Source organism: Triturus cristatus, chromosome 5_2, assembly GCF_964204655.1.
Source record: "Triturus cristatus chromosome 5_2, aTriCri1.1, whole genome shotgun sequence".
NCBI classification, from domain to species: Eukaryota; Metazoa; Chordata; class Amphibia; order Caudata; family Salamandridae; genus Triturus; species Triturus cristatus.
In genome coordinates, this window is record NC_140588.1 from 880,956,256 (window position 1) to 880,975,856 (window position 19,601).

General features: G+C 41.6%; 1 protein-coding gene across 6 annotated transcripts in view; it reads left to right on the forward strand.

Moving 5' to 3' along the window:
- Nucleotides 1–19,601, forward strand: part of MAMLD1 (mastermind like domain containing 1) — a 296,270-nt gene that overhangs the window by 265,928 nt on the left and 10,741 nt on the right. For all 6 annotated transcript variants that reach the window (XM_085608007.1, XM_085608010.1, XM_085608008.1 and 3 more), the window contains one exon: nt 15,872–16,015. In XM_085608007.1, coding sequence (XP_085464133.1) covers nt 15,872–16,015 — 144 coding nt within the window. The remainder of the gene's footprint in view (nt 1–15,871; nt 16,016–19,601) is intronic.

Consider the following 19,601-nt stretch of genomic DNA (forward strand, 5'->3'; position numbering starts at 1 on the left):
TGGCTGATTTGCATTTGGCTGGTCTCTGCAAAGAGTGGCACAGTTAGGGAAAAACAGTGGCCTGGAATGCAGATCCAAGCGATCACTAGTGATTGAGACGAATTCAGTCATTCATTCCATCAGTTTGTTGTTTGTTGCAGTAAATGCTCCCAAGTATGATAGGCAAGCTCAGGCATTGGGTCTGTGCTCACTGTGCTACAGGGCTCAAGTGTACGTCACTGATGAGACCTAAGCATGCTGAAAATGGTCTGGAGTTGCTTGTGTTCACGTCTTGGGGGATCTGTGTTGGCGGTTCAGAGTGGACTGCTTCTACTGTAGTAGGACCAAAGGTGATCTCTCTGGTGGGTGAAAAAAGATGGAATGGAATTCAGTGCTGCACATTCTCCAGACACTGGGAATATTTCAAACACTCCTTCCATCACTTTCTTAAAACTGCAGATAGGACTAGTCTTGACAACCCATCAAATATTAAAAGCCAGTCAGGTTTACAGAATGTCCACAATTAAAGTGCATGATGTAAAAGTACATGCAATGAATTTCAGAGGCCATTATTTCCATATTCCTCTGTCAATTTGAAAGACTTAAGGAATTTTATGGATTACTGTATCAACTAGCAAAGCTGCATTCATTTATTACCCTTACACTAATTATGTCTTTTCTTTCTCATACTTCCCTGGTTAATGTTGGCCTAACTCTTTAACGGCTTGACTGGAACCCCAAAATATATGTTATGTTACTGGCATTCATATAGCATGCATTCTGCCTCTGATACAGTCGCACACATTATATCTGAACTTCTGAAGGTTTCCAAACTTGTTTTGGAGATTTCCATCACAGACTGGCGCCTCACTCAGTCAGTGGAAATGTCAGTACTAGGTTTGTGCCCGATCCTCAGTAAGGTAACTGCCCTTTTTATTCGCTTCTGTGAGCATGATCTTAATGGCTGGAGCCTTGAGGGTTAGTCCAGATTGCTTACACATCTCCTTGATCAGGAGTACTTCATTTGACAACTCCTTGTTGTCATTTCCAAGCTTTGCTGGACCATGTGTAAGAAGCAGGTCCCAATAAGGATTATTGCGGGAACAGTCTGAAGATAAAATATTCAATATAATATTTGATGGGAAAACGTAGGATAACAAGTAATAGATGAAGGCTTCCCTTAGTATTCCCTTAGTCAACACTGGAGATCATGGCACATCTCCCCAGCTGATCAAATCTCCTTTTATTCATTTTATGTTCCTCCCAAAGCTCTTTTAGTTTGCAAGAAAGTGCTTAAAATTGCAACAAATCCACTTGGTTGTTATACAGCACTCCATGTCAGATTGGTATAGTGCTATAAATAACAAAGGTCATCTTTACTCAATCCATTAGTACTTACTTTACGCACCTCATCAGAATAAAAGGCAAAGTCGGCCTTGCTGGGATTCGAATTAATGACTCGCAAATCACTGAATGGCTCAGTGGTGAGGCTGCAACTCACTGGGCCGCCTTGCGTACCACACACAACAATATCAGTAATCAACGGCACTCATTTGATATCTCTCTGAGGTCTTTAAAAAGAACATGCTGTTAGGGTTCAGATGTGGGGCCTGCAGAGTAATACCGTGTTTCTTTGGCACTCAACTCACTGAGCTACCATACTGAGCATGCAGCCTCTAGTAAACCAGGCAGGTGCTACTGAATTGTTGTTAGGAGAACCTTTGTGGTGAAACCTCTCATATCAATATATTAATCCTGTTCAAAGTTAACCTATCACAGTGACTGTGCACAGGAGGACCGTAGCTTGCCGTTTCCTAGGCGCTGCTGTCTTCCTTTCCCTTGAGAGTGCAAAGTCCAGCGAGGCTGGTGCACTTACAGAAAAACACATAGCGTTGCATAAACAGCTGCACAGTGTTGGGAAGGGGTGAGGGTGCGGTGTTCTGTGTGCTTGGAAAAGGAAGTTTTCTCAATTAGTTTGCCTAGTGGTTTTGTGTATTTAAATGTTAAAAACTGTGAAAGGGGAGCGTTGCCCTGTTCAGGGACTGCCTTAATTTGACATCTGTATTAACAAGCATTGGTTAATGCAAGAAACTATGCTGCAGCCAATAGAAATTGAGGAAACCATACCAAGCAGAAGGAGCACTAATGTAATCTAAGTATTAACAATCGAATATTAGAAGTCCATGAATAATCCAGTTCCAATGCCGGCTTCTTTTTTTCTCAATGACTAAGTTCAGTCCTTTATTAATGTATTTCTTTTCATTCAGAAGTTTTCATCACATGGACATATAAAATGAATCATAAAAAGCACAATGTATACTCCACAGCCTATGCGTTTCGTCCCCCACGGGACATCATCAGGGCCGTGAGGAAAAAGAAAAAAATACAATAAACATTTTTTGTCTTACTCTATACATATATCTAATGTTACCAATCTGTTTTAAACAACATTAATAGAAACCATGCCAATATTTACAAACAAGAAGCCTGCCTATATACCATTCTGAATAAAACAAGTTTATACAATATACGAATCCCCATCCTGCTAGTTGATTTATTTGTCCATTATACAATTGTAATGGTTTAGAGTCGAAATACCTCAGTTAGTCATATTTTGCATAGATTGCCACACTCAAGAATGCTATTTTATATAGTGTAACTCAGCCCGAATAATGCTCGAAAATGTCCTAATCTTCCTCTATAAGTAATCCTGTTTTTCTTATTTAATCAAACCGAGTATCTATATCTGTAAGAAACCACAATAATAGGGGAGAATTACCCAAACACCCTATGTAATACCTTTCCTTTTAATAGCCTAATTACAAGAACAACATCTCACCTTTCTATTGTAATCCAAAAATTATCACTGAAAAGTCTTTTCGTCAACAAGCCTTCTAGTGTCTTCAGATTCCCAATAATCAACCCTGCATATGTAGACATCCCTGAAAAGTGCAAGGACACAGACCATTAGGTCCTCCTCCATCTACTATACTGTAGTATTATTGATCAATTCACCATAATTTACTCACCTCTATATAGAGTTTGATATTATATGCACTGAAAAAGTGCTCTAAAAAAAGTATCCAAATCCAAGTTTCCCAGTGACGCTTTATATTTCACACACCATACCATCTATATGAAAGGAAATAAAAAATAACGAAAATCCCATTTTTTATTTTTCATACTTTAAACAAAAAAACATTATAGCCCATCCTCCATTAAGAGCCACCCGCGTCTCACCTATTCGTGGCTGAAATCGCCGTTCTGAACACCCTCCGTGGACAACCTGGCTTGATAAATCCTGCTGTCGAAATGCGTTACCATACTCTCCATTTTTAAACTTGCTGCCATCCAATCACGAGTCCGTATTGCTCCACCAGGTTGAAAACTGCTCCCCCGCCCTTGCTCTCATTACGGGCCGCTCGAACGAAATTATTCATGTTAAACTACCGAAAATAAAACCAAACTATATCCTAGCGTCCTTCAACCAATCACTGGCTTTCCTGAAAAGCGTATCGCTCCGTGATCATTGTGGCTAGCTGTTAGCGGAAGTCCGTGAAAATATATCCAGTTGCTACTCTTGTCCAATCATCTTCTCTTCTCTAATCACCCGTCGCCTGCTTCCTCTCCGGTCCGCACTCGGTTTCAATATATATTGATGACACCTCATAAGGGGGAAGCCCGTATACTAAAAATTATATTTCCTTCCGAAATGGTATAATGTACAAAAACCTCCATTTGACGGAAATTGTTTAATGTACGAAAACCTCTATTGGCCGAACACTCGATATGCGAGCGCACTATCTTATCACTAACCAACCCGTAGAAGCGTACAACTCATGACGGGAGGCCCGTTTCCTCAGCGTTGTGTTACCTGCCTCAAATTGTTGGATGTACAAAAAACTTCTATTTAGCCAATAACTCGATACATAAGAACACTATCTCCTCACTAACCGACCTAAACAAGCCCGTCTCCTAATCGTTGTGTTCATTCTTCAATTGTTAAATATACAAAGTACCAGTCCTTAGGCCGAACCCTCGATATGCGAGTGCACCATCTCATCACTAACTGACCTGTACAAGTGTTTCTTTATACATGTATTTTCCCAATACTGTGTGGAAAATCAAAACGGCATCCACGCCTGCCCCCCTCAAATACCTCATTACAATCCCTCGGTATCGGTACCCGACTCCCTGCGATGTACTTAGCCAATATTCAAATAAGTTTAACTACCAACAAAGTTCATAGACATTGTAGGAATTATTGTACCGTGCATCATATTCCGATACCCAAGTCAATTTCATGGCCACCTGTTCATATCCTTTACCTTCATTACTATCAATATTATCTCTCCTGGTAATCAAGAAAGGTATATTCAGAACTGTCCAAATATACACCTCAATTCTATAATGCATCCCCGGTGCCGCGTTTTTTCAAACAATTATATTATCACTACCGATAATAACAATACCCCTCTTTACTTCTTCTAAAAAGAGTCCCAGGTACCACATTAAATTAAAGAATCAAATATAACGCAACCCATCCAATTTTTGGCGTTTGTACATTACTACTGAGATCCAACATAATCAAAAACACAAATTGTATATTTCTTTACCGCTCCTCCAATGCACCCCCCGTTTCCTTACTTTCATGGACCCACCATGACCTCAGTGGCATATTGCCCACCCAAGTTCTTTATTCCAGAAAGTAGTGTAATTCAGTATCGCTATTGAGTCCCATTGTGACCGCTCTTCAACGACTTATCCATCTTGCTTCCTGTTTTCTAATCATCAACTTCCAGTCACCTCCTCTACTCTTTGGGACAATTTTCTGTAGAATATTAAGAGCTGAGAGTGCACATCCGACATCTGTAATCAATGGAATACAATTTGGAGAAATGGTATGAATACGCAGGAACTGCAGTACGGATACTGGGTTTAGAGAAGAATTGGATACATTAAATTACAGATTATTAAACAGAGGCTATGCTAGAAGAAATCTGGACAAAGCCAAATCTAAAATCATGTCCATTAAGAGAGAAACTACATTGGTGCCGAAGGATAGGTCGCAGTCTCGCCAACGATTGGCCTTTGTTACTACATTCAGTACGCAAAACGATAGGATTTTCAGATGCTGAAGGAAAAATTGGCATTTATTTAAAGGAGTTCCGGGTTTAGTTAACGTGATTGGTGACAAACCAGGAATAATTTACAGGAGAAGTCCGACGATAGGTAGGATGATGATGAGGAACTAAATAGAGCCCACAGTAAGAACTAATTTGAATTGGTTACCTCAGCCACCGAAAGGTTTTTTGTGTGTGGGACGTTCAGGATTTGCAATTTGGGCATAAATAAGATCAAGAAGTTCCAATATAATACAGACAGATGCTACCAAATTAATGAATTCATTAATTGCAATAGCACTGGCGTAATTTATGTAATTCAATGTGCATGCAGTAAAATTTATATTGGTTAGCACCAAAAGAAATTTGAAAATTAGAATTCAGGAGCATAAACGGGCAATAACGAACTAAGATCTTAAATCACCAATTTATCAGCATATATTGGAGAAACACAGTGCTTTGAAGGAGTTTAAGTTTCATGGCATACAGAAAATTGTCCCAAAGAGTAGAGGAGGTGACTGGGAGTTGATGATTAGACAACAGGAAGCAAGATGGATAAGTCGTTGTAGAGTGGTCACAATGGGACTCAATAACGATACTGAATTACACTACTTTCTGGAATAAAGAACTGGGGGGGGGGGGGGGGGCAATATGCCACTGAGGTCATGGTGGGTCCATGAAAGTAAGGAAACGGGGGCGCATTGGAGGAGCGGTAAAGAAATATACAACTTGTGTTTTTGATTATGTTGGATCTCAGTAGTAATGTACAAATGCCAAAAATTGGATGGGTTGCGTTATATTTGATTCTTCAATTTAATGTGGTACCTGGGACTCCTTTTAGAAGAAATAAAGAGGGGTATTGTTATTATCGGTAGTGATAATTTAATTGTTTGAAGAAATGCGGCACCGGGGATGCATTATAGAATTGAGGTGTATATTTGGACAGTTCTGAATATACCTTTCTTGATTACCAGGAGAGATAATATTGATAGTAATGAAGGTAAAGGCTATGAACAGGTGGTCATGAAATTGACTTGGGTGTCAGAATATGATGCACAGTACAATAATTCCTACAATGTCTATGAACTTTGTTGGTAGTTAAACTGATTTTAATATTGGCTAAGTACATCGCAGGGAGTCGGGTACCGATACCGAGGGATTGTAATGAGGTATTTGAGGGGGGCAGGCTTGGATGCCGTTTTGATTTTCTACACAGTGTTGGGAAAATACATGTATAAAGAAACGCTTGTATAGGTCGGTTATTGATGAGATGGTGCACTCGCATATCGAGGGTTCGGCCTAAAGAGTGGTATTTTTTTTACAACGATTAGGAGACGGGCTTGTTTAAGTCGGTTAGTGAGGAGATAGTGTTCTTATGTATCGAGTTATCGGCTAAATAGAAGTTTTTTGTACATCCAACAATTTGAGGCAGGTAACACAACGCTGAGGAAACGGGCCTCCCGTCATGAGTTGTACGCTTGTACGGGTTGGTTAGTGATGAGATAGTGCGCTTGCATATCGAGTGTTCGGCCAATAGAGGTTTTCGTAAATTAAACAATTTCCGTCAAATGGAGGTTTTTGTACATTATACCATTTGGGAAGGAAATATAATTTTTAGGATACAGGCTTCCCCCTTATGAAGTGTCATCAATATATATCAAAACCGAGTGCGGACCGGAGAGGAAGCAGGCGACGGGTGATTAGAGAAGAGAAGATGATTTGACAAGAGTAACAACAGGTTATATTTTCATTGACTTCCGGTAACAGCTAGCCACAATGATCACTGAGCGAAACGCTTTTCAGGAAAGCCAGTGATTGGTTGAAGGACGCTAGGATATAGTTTGGTTTTATTTTCGGTAGTTTAACATGAATAATTTTGGTTGAGCGGCCCGTAATGAGAGCAAGGACGGGGAGCAGTTTTCAACTAGGTGTAGCAATACGGACTCATGATTGGATGGCAGCGAGTTTAAAAATGGAGAGTATGGTAACGCATTTCGACAGCGGGATTTATCGAGGCAGGTTGTCCACGGAGGGTGTTCAGAACGGCGATTTCAGCCACGAATAGGTGAGACGAAGGTGGCTCTTAATGGAGGATGGGCTATAACGGTTGTTTGTTTAAAGTATGAAAGATAAAAAGTGGGATTTTCGTTATTTTTTATTTCCTTTCATATAGATGGTATGGTGTGTGAAATATAAAGCGTCACTGGGAAACTTGGATTTGGATACTTTTTTGAGAGCACATCTTCAGTGCATATAATATCAAACTCTATATAGAGGTGAGTGAATTATGGTGAATTGATCAATAATAGTACAGTATAGTAGATGGAGGAGGACCTAATGGTCTGTTTCCTTGCACTTTTCAGGGATCTCTACATATGCAGGATTGATTATTGGGAATCTAAACGTACTAGAAGGCTTGTTGACGAAAAGTCTTTTCAGTGATAATTTTTGGATTAGAATAGAAAGGTGAGAGGTTGTTCTCGTAATTAGGCTATTAAAAGGAAAGGTATTACATAGGGTGTTTGGGTAATTTCCCCCTATTATTGTGGTTTCCTACAGATATAGATACTCGGTTGGATTAAATAAGAAAAACAGGATTACTTATAGAGGAAGATTAGGACATTTTTTAGCATTATTCGGGCTGTTACACTATATAAAATAGCATTCTTGAGTGTGACAATCTATGCAAAATATGACTAACTGAGGTATTCCTACTCTAAACCATTACAATTGTATAATGGACAAAGAAATGAACTAGAGAAGTTACAGTTTATTAAGTGTTCGGGTTTTGGTTTTGGAGATTGTGAGAATTTCTGGAAAAAGGAATCATTTAAATGTGACAGAGGGTCCCAACGTTTTGAAATAGTGATTTGAATATCAGATTGTCAAACAGGCAGGATGGGGATTCGTATATTGTATAAACTTGTTTTATTCAGAATGGTATATAGGCAGGCTTCTTGATTGTAAATATTGGCATGGTTTCTATTAATGTTGTTAAAAACAGATTGGTTACATTGGATATATGTATAGAGTAAGACAAAAAATGTTTATTGTATTTTTTTCTTTTTCCTCACAGCCCTGATGATGTCCCGTGGGGGACGAAACGCGTAGGCTGTGGAGTATACATTGTGCTTTTTATGATTCATTTTATGATATGTCCATGTGAAGAAATCTTCTGAATGAAAAGAAATATATTAATAAAGGACTGAACTCAGTCATTGAGAATAAAAGAAGCCGGCATTGGAACTGGATTATTCATGGACTTCTAATATTCGATTGTTAATACTTAGATTACAATAGTGCTCCATCTGCTTGGTATGGTTTATATTGTCAGTGGTTTAACGGTAGGCCACAGGAAGTAGAGCGCAGGTTTTAGATATTTTCAGAACAACTGAAGCTGTAGAATATTTCACGGTGCACACAGGTCTTTTCCCTCATCGTGTGTTAAGTTTGGAGAAATTGAGGGAAAGTAAGTGGCAAGCACAGGGACCAGTGAGAAGCAAGAAACGCAAGGGAGTAGGTTATAAGACCCTTGAACGATATACTTAATACAATAGATTTCACAAGCGCTGTGCAGGCGAAACCTAAAAATCACTCATCATAAAGCGAGCATGTCTGAATTCACTTCGAAGCGCCTTGGAGCTAGGTGTGCGTGAGGCACAGAGATAGACAGCCCGCTCACTGGAAGTGCAGGAGAAGAAAAGGGTGCACTCAGCCAGTTCCAAAGTTGTTAAAGGAAGATCACCTTTTATTGTTCTCCCCAACTGGAGTGTGAAAAGTGGCGTCTCTGGAGGAGGCAGGCTGATGTGCCAGAGCTGGATGGGGCGGGGCGGTGTGAGTGTTGCAGGAAGTGGGCGTGCCAGAAGGGGCCTGCATATTTGCAGTAGCCAGGTGGGTCTCTGTGTTGTGGTCTGCCACCTCGTGCACACACACTGGCTGCATCATCACACAGTCGGGTGCGCCAGAGAAATCATTGCACAACCAAAGCACATCCCGGAAAACGGCTGCTTGTCAGCCTGCCCGGCATTAGGAATGTAGGATGACTCAGGGGTTGGAAATGTAAAGCGTCCACCTCCACCATTTTGCCACTCGGTTCTTTTTTTTCTTTCCTTCCCTTTAATCCTTTTGTGTTTGAAATGTATACAGAGCTGCGAGGTGCCCCTTTGAAGTAATTCTGCGCCATCTTGTGTTATGTTAGCTGCACCCCGGGGATTCATGGCGCCGCCCCTACTCCAGGGGGCAGAGCTAGGCCCTGAACTTTCAGCTCCCACTAACAAGTTGCATTCGTGCCATTAGCCGGTTTTGTCATATCAGCAGCAGTTTGGGGCTCTTTCAGGCTAATATTTGATTTAGCAGCAGTGTGGAAACCAGGGCAATTTTGACTTGGGAATGACGAAAAGGAAAAACTTCAAGTTCATTAACCTTTGCGAGATGGAGATAACAATGTCCTTTCAAACCGCAGGCTAAAAATATTCTTAGAACAGAGCCTCCCATGGTGCCTTCCCTTCTGCGGCAGAAAGGAATACACCACTGCCCACTAGTGGTGAAAAAAGATGCATTCCCTGAAGCCTGCGTGTTGTGGGGTGAAGGCTGCGAGACAGCCGAGGTCAGGGCTTCGATGCATTCGTTGTTGCCTTCCACAGTGCAAAGGCGGCTGCTGGCAGGCCTGGGCCTAGTTACAGCAGCAACCTGCAAATAGGCCTAAATATACGCAGGACCACAGGATTGTACGGAAAAAGAGTGCCTCGTTTTAATGGTAGAGTCGACTAAATTGTGCAGCGTAATGTGGCACATTCTGTGGCAGTACTATTTTGCTATGTTATCATTTTAACACACTTTCTTACTGACTGGGCGAAAGCTTTACCCCATTAATACCAGCGTAACGCTTGGATTCCGCAATTGAAAGGCGATCAGTTACCGGCTGGAAAGGGCGTGGCACTGCGCCACACCACAGGTGACAACTCTTTTTTAAGTAACTTTTGCTCCATTTGAGGCAATGTTCTACAAATTGCGAAGCAGGTGGTGGAATATGTGACAAGAGAAGTAAATTCACAACTCTACGAAAAAGACAGCTGGTCGCAGAATCCTATAGGGAACGCAATAGAATCCACAACAGGCTGATCCTTGTTTCTGCCAGGCATCACTGGGGGAGGTCGACGCCTGTTCCCAAGAGAGAAAGAGTGGGGAAGAGGGGGCCAGGGGAAGCAGGGTGGAGGTCCTGCTTTACTATATGTAAACATAGGCTAGTAAATGTGTGTGTGTGTGTGTGTGTACACAATATTTTGAAGCTGATATATATGTATAGGTATGTGTGCGAGCACACATATATTGCATACATACATACACACACACACCACACACACATATTTACAAAGCTGTGCAAATAAAGGGGACAAGCCAAATACAGAAGTGAGACTAAAGACTTTAGTCCCACTTTTATGTCTGACCTGTCCCGGTTTTTGCTTCTCCAAATCCGGGCACCCTATTTATGGGGTCTCATTTGGTTTGCTTCTCCAGCAGGCTTGCCGTTCCCAGATTTGCATCAGAGGGGACGCGAGGTTTTCACAGAGAGTTCCAACAAAGAGCAGGAAGTGGGAGGGGAGGTCAAGTTAAAGCGAGCCTTTCCTCTGCAGAGGAACTTCAGAGCAAACAGATGCGTGGCACGGGCATGACGGGCACCAGGGGCGTGGTGCCACGGCGTGCGTACACTTCTGCCCCCGGCGAGTCATGACAGAGACCGCCATTGTATTAATATGACTTGCTTGAGTGAACACAGCCCCTTTAGGCTGGCAGCAGCGACTGACTGCTTGAATGGAACCGGACTGAGTGTTGGCTTTTATTATTTGGGAGGAAAGGGCATTGCAGTTTTTTTTTTGTTTTGACGCGCCTCCTTCCCCAGAAGCAATTGGCACTATTATCCGTTGGATAATAAATACATTCTGCCATGAAAGGAAAACCATAACTCGGCATAATTTCTTGTTTTGGTTTTATTTATTACTGCGCGTATGTGCATCAGTACAAAAGTAAGGCAACAGCAACCAGCCAGGAACTGGGGTGCCCGCCGAGGCATCTAAGCACATATCCGTGATGTGTATTATAGCGCCTAATTCACCTCTCCTACCTATCTCCGCTAACTCTTCGCTCCTCACCGCGTCTCTCCCGCCAACCATTTCCTCCCAGTCGCCAAACAACACTGGCCGTTTCCTGTTTGTTCTGTTCTTGTGCGATTCCAGTTGTCAGATGTCAAAAGCGGCGCAGCGTTTGATTAATACTTATCTTCTGATAACATTGAATCCGAATTACAGGAAGAGGACGTCCACTCTGAAAACAAAGGAAGTGCGGCCTAGTTAGCGAGGGCTTCATCTAGCCAATAGGGGCCTCTTGTCGGCCAATAATAACAATTCCTAAAACATTCCAAGCGCGTCTCTTGTTAACCAGCCCCGGGCCTTTTAAGCTCGAAAAGGCCTCGGGTCCCGTTCATTGTTTTTTAGGGTAGCACGCGTTTCTTTTTTCTGGCGTAGAGACTGTGATGTTAACACTAAAGTTGTGGAACGACCTGCCATTATAATGATACCCGGTTCTGGCTGTTCATAGGGTGCACAAACAGACCTGGTGCCCGATTCAGAGATGCACAGTACATGAGCCATAGGAATACAGGCCCCAAAATTACAATCTGCAGCCTCTGTACCATGCAAATCTGGTACAGAGGGAGAGGATGTGGCCTAACGGCTAGAGCGGTAGACCTAGAAGCTGAGGAGCCGGGTTCGAGTCTCGGCAGGGACCCTCAACATCCCGTGATTCTGGGCAAATCACTTAAATCTCTCTGCGCTTAACAAAAATGAATGTGTCCAACTGAAGCGCTCTGATACCTTCCCGCTGTATAAAACTCAGAAAAAGAAATACATTACGTGTTATCGATCCGGAATAGTTAATTACATGCGGGATCCAAGATTTCTGGGCCTAATCTCTAATGCCACTCCCAGATTCTAAAGCTATCGCACAGCACATTTTCCACCTGCTTTCCTGTTTTCACATGCTTAACTTTCCACCTGCTTTCCCGTTTTCACATGCTTAACTTTCCACCTGCTTTCCCGTTTTCACATGCTTAACTTTCCACCTGCTTTCCCGTTTTCACATGCTTAACTTTCCACCTGCTTTCCCGTTTTCAAATGCTTAACTTTCCACCTGCTTTCCCGTATTCACATGCTTAACTTTCCACCTGCTTTCCTGTTTTCACATGCTTAACTTTCCACCTGCTTTCCCGTTTTCACATGCTTAACTTTCCACCTGCTTTCCCGTATTCACATGCTTAACTTTCCACCTGCTTTCCCGTTTTCACATGCTTAACTTTCCACCTGCTTTCCCGTTTTCACATGCTTAACTTTCCACCTGCTTTCCCGTTTTCACATGCTTAACTTTCCACCTGCTTTCCCGTTTTCAAATGCTTAACTTTCCACCTGCTTTCCCGTTTTCACATGCTTAACTTTCCACCTGCTTTCCCGTTTTCAAATGCTTAACTTTCCACCTGCTTTCCCGTATTCACATGCTTAACTTTCCACCTGCTTTCCCGTTTTCACATGCTTAACTTTCCACCTGCTTTCCCGTTTTCACATGCTTAACTTTCCGTTTTCAAATGCTTAACTTTCCACCTGCTTTCCTGTTTTCACATACTCTAACATTTTAAAACATATTCAGAATATTAATTTAATTATAGCTACTTAAATCTAAAACAGCACAAACCAAACAAATCCTCAAAACAACCCAGAAAACATTATCACGAATTAAAATAATTATTACTAAAAGCTAAAACAAAAACTAATTCATGTCTATATTTATAACCAAAAACATTTACATTACCATATTAGGGAACACTATGTAAATACCTCAATATTTTAATATGTTATATATTTAATGGCAGTATTATTTACAAGAAAAAGGCGACGTACTTGCCTCAATATTATGTCTCACAATATTTTTACTAAAAAGTACTTTAAACAAACGTGTAAAATTATTCATGAGTTGTTACTTAGCACCATTACGTGGCTTTCAGTTTCCGGGGGCTCCTTAGAACCCAGGGCCGCAGCAAACTGCCTATTCCAGCTGGCCATTGGACTCCTCAGAAGCACCACCAGGTTACGTCATTAATCTTGCTGACTGCACTCTGCAGGCACGAGGGAGAAGTTTCACTGGATCAGGCGGGAGTAATCTTGGGTATATAACTTGTGCCCTGTTTTGGTTATGGCTGCATCTGCCCTGCCTGTTTGAAGGACCACCTGCCCCCTCCAAGCACAGGAAAAGGGCTCTAATGGGGCAGTTTTGCTTTCTGGCAGGGCCTGGATTCCTGCAGCCTTAGGATCAGCAAATGGCCAGTTCTGTCAGCCCTTTGGAGGCATCTTCCTAGTCCCAGAAGTTCAAGATAAAACTAGAGAAACGTTTCTCCACAGGCCGCTACAGGGCAGCCAGAAAATCTTCAATGCAGCAGCAGGGAAGTTGCTCAGTCTTCTTCTGTTCCAGTCAGCTGCTGTGGGTGGGTCATGGAGGCAATTTAATGGGTTGGAAGCCATCCGCAGGTGGTGTTGACTTCTAAGCCACTCACGCCAAATTTACCAGACTTTGTCACAAGTCATTTGCAGTAGTGTGCTTCATTTCCTCTTCTCTGGACATTCTTTCAGACAATATTCTATACCATAATTCCTTTCAGAGTACCATAGTGCTCCCCAAGTTCCAGCCCAGCCCAGTTACACTCAACAAGGAATAAAGCGGACCCCCTATCTCATTCCCCAGACTCATATCTGTGTCAAATGCCATGTGGTTTTTGGCTACAAATGTTGCTAATTTTCGTTTGATAGCAACTTTGGGTCGGACGCTATTAAAGGTCTTTTGTTTTAAATATAAAATATACTTAATTATAGTGGTTTTCAGCCAGCCCACTTTTTCCATTTGTCTGGTGTTGTTTCATTCACATTTTTCTCCCGCCCACTGCCACATACATTACCGGGGAATGAGTGATCTCAATTAGGCCATTTGCTAACCTTATTTTGAGTGACAACATTGTGCTCTTTTACAAGGGACGAATCCGCCCACAAAGTAGTTCCCTTTGGTTCCATGAACTACTATTGCAAAGAGTGCTTTTTTTAGACAAAAAATATGTTTGGTTTTAGCCACATTTTTTTGTTTTGTTTGTGAGTTCTCGGCAACACCACCAACAATAACTGTGTAGTTAAATACAAACTATGACAAAACAAAAGAAGCATTGTCAAAGCTGAAAGTCCTGTAGCCAACACCAGTCCTATTGGCTTTGCCAATGATAGTTTTTTTTTAAATTTAGCCAAAATGGGTTCAATCCCTGTTTTACATTTAATGCAGACTTAGCAGACTGGCTGTAGAGAGATTACATTGTCTAAAGCCCATCTTATATTTGTAGGTGCAAGTGTGAAAGCTTTCCTTTAATCTTGTACCAAGTAACTGCACTTTGTTTTGTACAAATGCTAAAACCATTTGTTCACATATGTAGTTGATTTTCCAAAGTGGTGATATGATAAAAACTGTTGCCATTTTCTATTCGGATGCATGTACCTGAAATAACTGAGCAGAAGACAGACCTTAGTGACTCCAGAGGTAAAAAACACCAGATGTCCAGAGCGAAAAAATAGGAGGCGTGCAGCAAAAAAGATGGGCTTCGTACTTCTACTATTTAAAAAACTCCAACAGCTTATTCCAGGCATGTTTGCTCTTTACAAGTGTCATCTAATTAAAAAACATAATTCACTCACTAATGAATTTTCCACCATAATATATTGTTTGCAAAAAAAAATAGGGTCAGCATTATGTTTGATGGGGTACCCAATGGCATTGAATCCTCCATCACAATATATATTTTTTGCAAAGAAAAATAGGGTCAACATTATGTTTGATGGAGTACCCACTAGCACTGTTCCAGTTACTAACCTCATCCCCATCGAAGGATGTGATCTACAAGCATGATGTGCTAGTCTCACAAATCCATTCTCTGTTGTATCAAACTCACTTGAGTCTTTGGCCCCCACCCAGACCTGATTGACTCATACCATGCATGTCCTAAACTTAGAATCCCCATACTTAAGAGAAAATCTTATCAAGTCCAAACTTGTGTTGTGGTTTGAAGACTTTCCATTTTGACCTGTTTCTGTACAAGGTGGTAAACCTGTTCCTTTCTCGCAAGGAGCCTCATTCTTGCAGTTTGCAATCTTGGTGTCTCAATCATACAGCTGTTGTTGCTACCCTGTCCTCATTGCCCCCCCCCCCCTCAATGCCTTTGTTGCTCACTGTTTGCATGTTGTGTCTTAATGTTTTTCATCGTGGTTAGAGAGAGAGTGTGTGTGTGGTGTGTGTGTGTGTGTGTGTGTGTGATTGATTGAGGGTATGCATGGAAATGAAAAAAACCCTAGACGAGAGCTAGGGCTGAAAGAATGCCGACGTAACCTGCTTCAATAGTCTACAAGAAGAGCCGCGCCCGTGTGTTCGATAAGCACTCACTTTCCGTTTCTTGTTGACGTTCCCTCCTTGGTGCTGGAGTCATTGACCGCTTGCCAGCTGAGCCAACCAAAAAAAAGCTTGCATTTGATGTACCCTTCTCAACAAAACAAAGTGCAGGGTGTGGTGGGGGGAGAGTGGAGGAGGCCTTCGAACAGCGGAGAGGATGAAGTTTGTTCGCTGCCATAAACTGCTGTTTAGTAATCTTCCTACTTGGAATGATATAAATATATATTTTTCTGCTCTTTTCTTGGCAGGAGCAGAATCCTGGACTCGTTCCCAGATTGCATGAACCCGGCTCCATACCAACTGCAGGCTCTGTGGCCGCGCCGCCCACAGCTAATGGATTCATGAGGAACGCCATACTGAAGGAGCAGATTATGAGGCGGCAGCTGTTGCAGGTTTGATGTGTGCTTCACTTTTCGTAGTTGCTGTGGGCATGAGCATCACTCACTGAACGCAATGTAAGAATATTGTCCTTAGGTATGATGACATCAGCGCATCCATAGGAATTGAGCAAAAACATCTTTATGAGATCCCAATTCATGAAATCCAGAATCCACATTGGTACACTTATTTTCAATGTTTATCCAGAACGAAGCAGCCTAAGAACACTGAAATATGTCATAAATTGTTACCTTTTAGAACTTAAGACACTATGTTTATTATCGATTTCTACGCGAATGCTTTATCTGTTGAACACGCGGTGATCCAGATTGCGTGTTGCAACACCCGCTGTCCTGATGCTGATCCCAAGGCTGCTGACAGACATTCCCACACTAGTGCCGCAACCAGCTTAAAGCCACAGAGCCAGAAACAACATGTATGTTTCCATGGCAGGTTTTCTTAGTTTTGACCCTATAGAGCAATAGATAAATGCACCTGCTGCATTTCTACAGAGATTATGCAGTTCTCTGACAAATATGTCATCCGTCATTGGCCCTAGCTCTAACCCCGTCCACTGCCCGACTCCTTGTTTTTAACATCATCATGCGTAGCTAGTTCTATGTGCACTGTGGGTGCTCTGGAATGCAGACAGTCCATCTGAAAATCTAATATGTAGACATATGCTCAACAATGTAAGGTGCGTAGTCTAGAAGCAGGGTTCTCCAAAGTTGGTCCTGGAGGGCCGGATCCATGCCAAATTTCTAAGATAACCCCATTTACCTAAATGGGCACATGCTAAAAATCTGTCATGGATCCCGCCCTTCAGGACTGACTTTGGAGAACTTTAGATTTAAAAGGTCAAACATTATGCATTATGATGTTTTATATTTTGTAATTAAAGTGAATATTTTTGATGTTAACTTCTTGAAAAAGTTAATGCAAGGTGAACTAAGTACATAGAGATGAATATATTGATTACCTGGATTGACCATAGTTAAAAAGCAATAGGATAGATAGGCGGGTGAATTGGTGATCGATCAAAGGAAGGACGGATGAGTTGAAGAATGGATAATGTAAAAAGCTAAATAGTTATATGCACACTCCAAATTTCTAGACTCATAGATTTCCTTAAACTGTTGTTTAGCTATCTGGACGAATGGGTGGCCTGGCTAGATGGATAAAATAATGTAGCTAAATGGGCCACATTTACAGAACCCTTAATATATTGGTTATTTATGGGTTAATGGTTTGGGGTTAGTGGATGGATGGTTAGATTACATGATGGATCAGTGAATAGGTAATCAAAAGACAGAAAGATAGACAGATAGATAGATAGATAGATAGATAGATAGATAGATAGATAGATAGATAGATAGATAGATAGATAGATAGATAGATAGATAGATAGACAGACAGTAGACTGCTAGAACCACAGAGTAATACTTACATGGGTGATACAATGCCGGGTACACATTCTGACATAGTAATTGGTTAGACTGTCCACATAAAACAGTTGATTACACCAGTTACAATAACTAGCAACAATGGACAAATATGTATCAAACCCACTGCTAGCCTAAAGAGAATGTTTCGATGCATTCAGAGAACAGCTAAACATAGCAGCTGATACTTAGCAGGAATAACTGTGTATCTATTATTGGTAAATGTATAGACTGGTGATTCGAATACATAGCAAGAGTAAATGACTCACACTGACTGGCAGGTTGGATAGGAGGGAAATGAAAGGATGGGTGAGTGATTAGGGGTACAGGCCGGAAGTGGTATTGTATTTATTTAGGTGGACAGATGGATATGCTGCGTAATGGATGGTTGGATTGATGACAGATAGGATCATTCTATAGATTAAATTCTTGTAATAACCTATAGACATAAAACAGTCCGATCAACTGAAAAAACATCTTAGTTATAGCACAAGAAACAACATATTAGCTATAATGGTTAATGCCACACTTCCCCTGTTTCTATGCACTGTAAACAGCAGGTGTAACATTTATCTAATGTAATGCTGTTAAATAAGATGTATTAGGTAGGTAGATAGATGGTTTACATAATTTGGACATCAAGAAGTTGACACAAAGGATGGTTATGCATGATGGCCAAGGAGAGTAGATGAAACAACAGGTGGACAGACAGGTATTTTTTCACTAGACGAGAAAGATGCTAAATAGATGTTAGGAATACAGGTATGATAGTATGTAGGTGAAGAAATGCTGCCGAGAGATGCAGCGGGTGGCATCGATAGACGCTGCAGATATGCTGCACATAGTTGATAGATTGAGGGCTGAAGTAACAAAGTAATGCGTTATATACAGAAAATGTGTTTAAATATAAAGATAGAGAGTGGGAAAATCCACGAGATGAGCGGAAAGTCATTGAGCGAGGCAGGCGAGCGCAACAGTTTGATATAGTGCAAGGATATAACATTTTGAAGACTTTATATTTTATTGAGTGATCCTTTAGGAAGATGTGAGTGATGGAGACTACAGTGTGAGGAAGGTATGACATGCTAACTATGGTCTCGTTGCTTCAAACCTTTATGATGGAAGGCGGTTACGGTTTGTGTAGTGTTATGTTTTTGTTGTTACATATGTTGGTTCTGTGACGGGGAAGCCTGACATCTTATTGTGCTATTCTTATGCACACAGAGAGCTGAAAACTCTGGGTAGAATTGCGCTTTAAAATCCACACTAAATTAAAATAGTTGTTGCAAATAGAAGGGTTGTGTTGACATCTGGTTGTCTCGTTAGTTAACATGTCAGCTGCATTTAGGGTGTGCTTTTGAGCACATTGAACACACCGTCCAAAAGCATTTACTTTGCTAGTAGGCACCCAGAGCCACCATAACTGTTCGGATTTAACAATAAGCCTCAGAAGAGCCTGTTTCCCTTTCCCTCACAAGATGAGGTCATGTCCCCCCAGCAACCAACAACCAGGGTGTGGTTGAGGATTACTAATTGGCAGCAGGGGACATGAAATGATGGAGTGGGAGAGGCCCGGGACTCTAGGGGGCGCGTGCTGCACGCCTCAGCGCCAAGGCGTAATGAAAAGATCCTGCGTTGGGAGAGGGGGGGGTGCAAGCTGACACAAGACCAATTTTCTGTGTGTGAAAAATGCCGCTTTATTGAAACAGGTGCATATCACAATTTCATCACCTTGGCAACTGCCTTCCAAAACTAAAACCTCACTATACATGAATTTTCTGACCCCTTGTTCCCCCCCACCCCTACGATCCCCACATCAGATCCCCCACCCTACAAAATACAACATAACATTCCATAACAATAATATTACACAATCTAGCATTTACAAATCCTAACCTCCCCTGACCCTAATACCTACCTGCCTTTGTGCTACTGTAACTAACCAACCTCTAATCTAAACTTATCCTACCTGGTTACCTTTTCCCTGCTCCTGCTCTCAAAAACTACCAACTTATAACAAAAAACTAAAGCCAATCCCGGCCAACTGTCAACCACCCCGCCTGCACCTGTTCCAAGCGACAAATACAACATATGCAACCCCTATGTACCTGTTCCAACAAATGCTGACAACAAAAAACCCCAAATCAAAAAATAAGAA